The following is an 8,187-nucleotide window of genomic DNA, read 5'->3' on the forward strand; positions in this document are numbered from 1 at the left end:
CATGCCTTTTTAACTGTAGAGAGTGTAAAGCAGGTAAAAAGAATAGAAATTTCTTGTTGTATACTAAAAATCTAAACCACCCATCAAAGAAGATGACAATATCTAACAATTCGATGGGAATCTGAGACATGGGATGAAAGACAAGCGACGCAAAAGGATGGAGCAAAGAAAGGGGTAGCAAGGTTACCTTGCTGTGAGGCCATCTGTCGAGACCATTTTCACGGCAGATTTTCTTGAGAACAGAGGTGCAAACGCCTGAGGGATGAAGATTGAATATAGAAATCATAAATTAAAAAACACCAAAGTAACTGAATTGTCCAATAAAATGCTTAGAAATAAAATACCAAGAGTGGAAGCGGCGTCGTCAAGGGGAAGAGAGAAAAGTCGGCAATGTCATCAAAAGAGAGAGATTAAGCAGCTGTTGCGGAGTTGGAGTTATGGTGATGTTTTAAGCTCATTTTTCCTTTCTATTTCCACTGCCCTCGCCCTTCCTTTGGCTTTCAATGTTGTCATCTTCTTTGACAAAATGGAGAAAAGAAAAAAAAACGTGAGAAGAAAAGAAATGTACGAGAATAAAAGAAGCAGAAATCGATGGAAGGGAAAAAAATTACCTTGCGAAATGTCGGAGAGGATGAGGGCAGAAAATGGAAAAGATGGTAAGGAATTGGGGGGAATCCCTAATCCGTGGTTGAAGATCAGAATGGCTATTACAGCCAACATCCGTAATAGATGCGGAACGGAATCAGGGTGTAATAGCATTACACCCAACCAAACAAAGGAATCGGTGGGGCGCCCGTAATAGATGGGTAACCATATACCCATTACAGCGAACCAAACACGTTGTTAATATTTCAAAATTCTTTTTACTCAATATTTGCCCAAATTTCAATTTAGTCCCTAAACCAAGACTAACTTTATTTCTTTACAATTAATCCTATATTTTCATACAAATTTCACTTTAAACTAAATTTAACTCTCCATTTTCACTTAAATCCCTAAATTTCAAAATTTTCACAATTTAATCCCTATTACTCAAAATTTACAATTTATTCTACAATTTAATCATTTTTCATTTCTAACTTTTAAATCTATCAATTTAATCCCTAATACTAAAATTATTTAACATAAGCAACACTTAAAAACTCAATAATTTCTAAAAATTTTACATGGGTCGGGTAGCATTCAATACTGGGATTCCAAAAAACATAAAGATTACAAGAAAAAATGATTAAATTGACTAACTAATTGAACTTTGAACAATTGAAATCCCTAGCTTTGTGTCTTTCTCCTTCCTTCCTTCGCTTTTTCTTTTTCTTTCTATTTCGTTTAACCTTCTGTCTTTCTTTTTGTTTCTTTTATTTATTATATTTACTTATTATAATATACAATACAATATATATACTTAATAATTAAGATATAATATTATAATATTATAATATATATTTTAACTTTAAGTTTTATAATTATCTATCTTATGTTGTCTCATTTATAAGCAATGGCATAATTTCTTCTTTGGTCCTTTTAATTTTTCTTTAATCTATAATTCAACTTTCACCCTATATGCAATTTAGTCTTTAATACCTAATTACTCTTAATTCATGCAAATTCACCTAACTAAAACCTAATTAACCACACAACTAGCTTCGTAAATATTTATTAAAAATATTTACGAGTATGATTTACGGTAACGGAGTCTCGAAAATGCACTTTTCGACACCCATGACTATCGGGTCGTTACAATCCACCACTTCTTTATTCTATAGCTATTTAACTCCTTTAAATAATAGAAACTAGCATTTACAACTTTTACGATTTAGTCATTTTTAATTTATTAACTATTTAACGTTAAAATTTTCTAACCAAATCTTAACACGAAATTATTATGACTCTATAAATAATAATTAAATACTAAAATGCTGACTCACTTATTGGAATTGTGGTCCCGAAACCATTGTTCCGACACTATTGAAAAACATACTGTTACAAGTTAATTCATTAAAACCTAAATTCTGAAGTTAATTATGAACATTGACATGAGTTAATTTTTTTTTTCAGTTGAGCGAATTTTGATTGCTAGGTTTATTTTTTTAATTTTTTTCTTGCTTAAATTTGATTTGGTTTTTCATACTATAATTTCAATTATTATTGTTTAGTACTGTTAGTGTAGAAATTAGTTTTTGGTTTGATTCAACCTCCCTTAGGTACAATTCTCGAAATACTTTCCGAAGTGTTTTGTTGTAAACTTATTATATTACAATTTGACATGTATACTTGCAGACACTGTTGTTCTATTTTATATCTTTTTGTTGCAGTATTTCCAGTCCAGATGTTCGCACGTCTGGCAATGGTCATGCATCATTGGATAAACCAAAGTAAATATACTAGCACAAAGTGCATCATCGGATAAACCAAAGTATGAAGTCATACACAATTTAATCTTATGGCATGTCAACTATATTTGACTCTGCCTGAACATTTAATAGGGTACCAATATTCCAATTACATGTTATGAACCAACATATCATGATTTCATACTTTTTCATCATCAATTCACATCACATATCTTTTATCAATTTATATCATACTTGTTTCTACTATATTCAATTCCATCCAATTCTCGACAAACGATATCATCATGTGTAAACCGAGTCAATAAGCAGTAATATGCGTACCTCAATAGATATATTTGAAGCAATCACATATATGTATATGTATATGTATATATGTATATGTATATGTATTAGTGTATTGAACTCGAATCATAAAAGTAAAAACTGAATTTGTCACTCGTCTACGATTCTCGTCTTTCCCTTCTCTCGCGACGGCCCGGTGTTGTCTTTAATTACGTTCAATAATTCAATTATAAAAAAAATATCAATTTACATTCAAATACATAGCCAATCATATTTTACATTTTATTCGTTTTAGTCCCTATATCTGAAATATTCGTATTTTTGAATATCTAACATCGAATCAAAATTTGATTTCACATTCTTTCATTAGAGACCTATACTTTTCATCTACAACATAATCTCATAACACTTTTCAATTTATTCAATTTAGTCTTTAATGTTACAAAATTCTTTAGTAAGTTCAACTTGTTTTTGATTTAGTGCTTATCATTATCTAAGCTTATTAACTATCAATTTCTTTAAATCAAACTCAAAATAATCAATTTTACTATAATGACAACTTGCTAAATATCAACTAACGAACAAATTAACACATGGGCTATCTAAATCAAACTCTCATGGTCATTCTATAAAATTTAAAAGAAAAAGGCTTGGTTACCTTAAGGAATTGAATGGTTGAATGTTGGTTAAAATGTGAAGCTTTTCTTTCTTTCTTTTAATGGAGGATGGTGGAGGAAGATGATAAGAATGTTTTCATCTGCCATTCCACTAAATTTAATATATATACCTTGATTAGATCTAGTTTATTTTAATTAATCATGTTTAATTAGTTAATTAATGCATTATTATACATATTTTAATTATAAATTAAACTAAGTGGAAACAACAATCATCATCCATTATTTCATGCTAAAAAATGGTTAAATAACCATTTTGGCCTTTTGGATAATTGCTATCTAGGTCCTCAAGCATTTTCTAAATTAAAACTCAATAGCAATTGGACTTTTACAATTAGTCCTTGAGCTTTAATTAACAATTTTCTCGATTAAATTACTTAACCAATCTTTATTTTATTTTCATATTAACTTCCTTAATATTTATATTTCATCTTTACGGACTTAGTTTATGAAAATGGGATTCCAAAACCACATTTTTCGACACCATTTAAAATCAGGTCGTTAAATGTCTCATTTAGCTTCTAGCATATTCAGTTCAAAGGTTCTAAGGGAGTCATTTAGCTCATCCAACTTGAGCGTAGTAATGTTTTTAGCTTCTTAAGTCATTGTCACCTTGATAGCAAACTGCTTCAACAACGATTGTAAAAATTTTCACACTAATTTGGTCTCATAGAATCATTCGCTAAGGAAAAAAGCCTTATTAGAGATATCACAAAGACAAGTATAAAACTCAAAAATGGTTTCTTCCTCATTCATCTTTAAATTCTCAAACTTGGTAGTCAAAATTTGTGGTTTTAACATCCTTACGACAACATTTCCTTCATGTTGGTTTTGAAGAATTGTCCAAGCTTCCTTGGCAGTCTTGCAGATTGAAATAACCTTGAATTGCTCCATATCCACACCGTTGAAAATAACATTCAACGCCTTTGAATTTTTAGTAGCTAATCTGCTTTCTTTAGTAGTGTATTATGCCTTTTCTTTTGGGCGACTAGTTTCATCTGTTCGAGTAACTGTTGGCCAAGTCCCACCTTCTTCAATTGTCTCCTAAGTTGCAGTATTAATAGACATAATGAACGTTTTCATACGGATTTTCCAATAGGCGTAATTTGATGAGCCTACTAAAAGCGGAGCTCAAGATATCGAACTTCCTTCTCTCATAGGTTCCATACCTGCAAAGTTATCACCAGATCATCTTCAAATACCTTATGGAGCTACATTCTAATACCAATTGAAAAATATTAGTTTACAGTAATGAAAAATTTTACTGAACACAAAGTTTGTTACAATGATAAATAGAATGAAAACAAAATGTGGGAGGAAGTAAGGTATGGAAAGAAGAAATGGCAAAACCAATATTTGTTTACGCAGTTCAGACACAATTGTCCTACATCTGCAAAGCCTCACTTAGGATATCCTTTCATTCAATTACCAAATTAAATAATTGTAAAAATTCATCTCTATCGGCTAAAGCCCATAACCTTTACAAGGCAAGTTCATGCAGCCCCAATAAAGAACAACAATTCACTCAACATACATCAAGAACAACTCTCAACTCCACTCAAGAGTTTTCACCAGCAATCAACAAAACAAACTATAAACTCAACATACCAAGAAGACAATCTCCTTTAAGCAACAGATAAATACTTTAAAAATCCCTTGAGAAAATCTGATAATTATCTTTTAATTAATTCTTCATTCAACTAAGTGAAAAGGGTAAGAATTCAATCTTTATCCAATAATTCCGTAGTGTCAACAATAGGGATGATTGGGGAATTAGAGTTCTAGCCGAACATCAACTAGTGCTTTGTCAAATATGTCATAAATTTGTAGGCCATACACATAAAATATCTAAGAGGCTGAAAAACATCTATGGCCCAAATAAAAAATCTATTCTCGTTCGAACATAACATGAACGGGCAAGTCAAAAACCCAACAAAAACATTACTAATTAAAATAACCGTATAAATAAACTAAAAAAGAAAAGTGAACTTTTGTGATATTCATTCCTATAAAACCCTTAGAAATTGAAAATATACATTATATAGATATTAGATATAGATTAATGTATTATAATGTAAAACATTTAAAATATTTTTAATTAGTGTGAATTTTTAAATAAAATTAGTGAATTGAAAAAACTATTGATGCGAATGTAAGTAGAGAACACAAAAAAAATGAAATTGAGAAAAATAAATACTATGAAAAATTAAAATGGAAAAGAATGAAATGTAAAAAGAAAATATTAACTAAATACATTTAATGATTAATAATTATATTAATTCGATTTTAATATAATATTAAAAACTATATAGAGTGCGAAGATTATCTTATCAATTATTTCACATACCAAGATTATCGTTATTAGTTCTTTTATATATAAATGTGAATAGTCTAAATTGATCTTCATAACTATTAGAGGAAAGGTTAAGTGAAAAGTAAAATTGAATGAATTGAATGATAGATTTTTATACATTTAGATGGAAAATGATTATACTTTAAATTTCTTTCTTTTTTTTTCTTTCATTTTTCATTCTCTTCTCGTCCTTCAAATATCTATTTAATCAAAAGCACACTCTAAATGTATTATTAATATTTTTACTATTTAATAATCAAAGAAATCAAGGGACACTAGATCATAGTTCTATTGATATAAATCATGACAATGTAACAACTATTGATAATTATAGTTTTCTTTAAATTACATTAAAATTTATGAAATAATGAAAGTATAAAAACATTAAAAGTTTTCCTTTTAATCTTTAATAAAAGTGATTTTAATTTTTATTTAAAATTTTCAACTCTTTTAGCCATTAAATTTACATTGTTTATCAAATCACAAAAAATAGATAGAAATGTTAACATTTGTTAAATTTGTGACATACACATGACACTCTAATTAATTTTAAAAAATAATTTTAAGTAACTTTTAAATTTTTTAAAATTTAAAAATTAATTGTTGATGTGATCCACATGGCAACCCAAACCCAAACGTATGACATATCAACAAAGTTAACTTTCATTCACTTTTCCATCCATTTTGGAGTAGTGTAATTTGACAAACAATATAAATTTAACATCTAATAAGAGATGAAAAATTAAATGAAAAATTAAAATGAATTTTTTATATAAAATTAGAGGACTAAATATAACATTATTCCTAATAGAAATCATTAATAACACGACTCACATACACAAAATATAAAGTGTATGATAAATTGGGAGAAATTACAGGGGAATGAATGGAATAAGGCTACGTGGCTGAATCCTGAACCGAGGACAACTTGTGAAGCCAGTTGCTCAATCTATGTCCTTATCAATAACACGTGGCCTAACCAAACTCCAACCAGAGTTAGATGATCAGAGGTTAAATTCTGATGTGAATCATACTTTTTGTATGGATTCAAACCCCAAATCAAATGAATGAATGAATGAAAAAATTTTCTACCTACTGAAATGAATACCAGAACAAAACCAACAAATGTTTGGAAATCTAACGTTTTGATGTCTTCTTAATTACAATGATCTATTTTCCTAACCCTACAAATTCAAACAACAAAACTCCATAGTTGCTACTTCATTTACTTCCTCCTTGGGCCGCACCTGCCTGCGTTTGTCGCCAAACCAACTCTTCTAAGGCTTCTATCATCCACAAATGCGGGCATTCTTCTCTAGCTTTCGACACTGTCACCTACATACATAACAATAACAACACATGTTCAGTTCTTTCGTACTCAGTTCATTATTAACATTTACATACATATATATGGCAGCCAAATACATACCCATTCCCGTTTTCGGATGTTTTTCTCAGGCCATCCATCTAACTCTTGCTTCACAAGCAGACCAAACATGTGGCCTTCATGGTATATACTTTGCCTTTTGCTCTTATAACACCATTTACCTAATTTACACTGCAAACATATATATACATCCATCCAGTTAAAATCGGGAAGAAATGGAATCAAGAGTTTGAAATGAAAAAGCCTATGGTAGATTACTAACTTCGATGACGCCAACTACACCGGCTTCCTCAACCGTCTCTCTAATGGCTGCTTCTTCCATGGATTCATCTTTCTCCCAACCCCCTTTGGGGAATAATATCCCTTTCCCATTTTGTGCATTTATTACAAGAACTTCAATCGCTTCCTCAATTGACTTGCCATCTTCGCTTTCCCTGTACCTGTAGGGAATGCACCTGCTCAAACCAAATATTGATAATTAGAATCCTTCTATTCAACCAAGCCAATCAAAAGAGGAGAAGGAAAGAAAAAGATTACCCAACAACTAAGCGGAAGCCTCTGTTATTATAGCGCTGCAAGTGCCTGCCGGTGCGAGGATATGAAACACGAGAAACCAATTTCTCAATTGGCATAGGCAATCTCGCAGGGATTTTCTCCAGGAGAGACAACAAAAAGTGGATCAATGAGGGAAACTTCATAAGAAACCCCGATATCCCTCCCATGGTTTCAGTTCCAGACAAAACAAAAAGCAGAAAATTTTGCAATAGAAAAAAAATTTGAAAATGGGTTTCTTTCGTTGTGGTTTTGCGGAGTTTTAGATTTATTCCTCATATAGAGATTGCAATTTGTAGATAGATATTTGATGAAGAGCGTGGATAACAACCAAGAGAGAGCCGCGTTTGGCACTGAGACAAAGGAAAGAGATAGGAAACCTCTTTAAAACCGACGCGCCTGCACCATACGACATGTTTTTGATTTCAGACAGTCACTAAATTGTTTTTTTAATTAAAAAATCATCCTTCACACGTTAAGCATGTAATTTTCTTATTTATTTTATTTCTCATTATAATTATTACAAGATAAATCAATCAGTAGAAGATGACAAAAAAACCTTGAAAAGCTCTCGAATCTTAACTA

General features: G+C 30.5%; 1 protein-coding gene across 1 annotated transcript; it reads right to left on the minus strand.

Moving 5' to 3' along the window:
• Positions 1–6,405: 6,405 nt before the first annotated feature.
• LOC105794099 (nudix hydrolase 4) lies at positions 6,406–7,879 on the minus strand. Its single transcript, XM_012623091.2, has 4 exons — positions 7,588–7,879; positions 7,313–7,505; positions 7,093–7,221; positions 6,406–6,998 (listed from the first exon to the last, which is right to left on the minus strand). Exons 1-4 carry the CDS (start codon positions 7,770–7,772, stop codon positions 6,885–6,887), a joined length of 621 nt encoding a protein of 206 aa, XP_012478545.1. The 5' UTR covers positions 7,773–7,879; the 3' UTR covers positions 6,406–6,884.
• Positions 7,880–8,187: the final 308 nt, after the last annotated feature.

Source organism: Gossypium raimondii, chromosome 3 (genome assembly GCF_025698545.1).
Source record: "Gossypium raimondii isolate GPD5lz chromosome 3, ASM2569854v1, whole genome shotgun sequence".
In the NCBI taxonomy this organism is placed as follows: Eukaryota; Viridiplantae; Streptophyta; class Magnoliopsida; order Malvales; family Malvaceae; genus Gossypium; species Gossypium raimondii.

Bases quoted from the DNA above. Each gene is read 5' to 3' on its own strand.
- LOC105794099 (XM_012623091.2), bottom strand. From the start codon at position 7,772: ATGGGAGGGATATCGGGGTTTCTTATGAAGTTTCCCTCATTGATCCAC. The intron at 7,506-7,587 runs GTAATCTTTTTC...TGGTTTGAGCAG, and splicing joins GGCTTCCGCTTAGTTGTTGG to GTGCATTCCCTACAGGTACA. The intron at 6,999-7,092 runs GTATGTATTTGG...TTATGTATGTAG, and splicing joins ACATCCGAAAACGGGAATGG to GTGACAGTGTCGAAAGCTAG.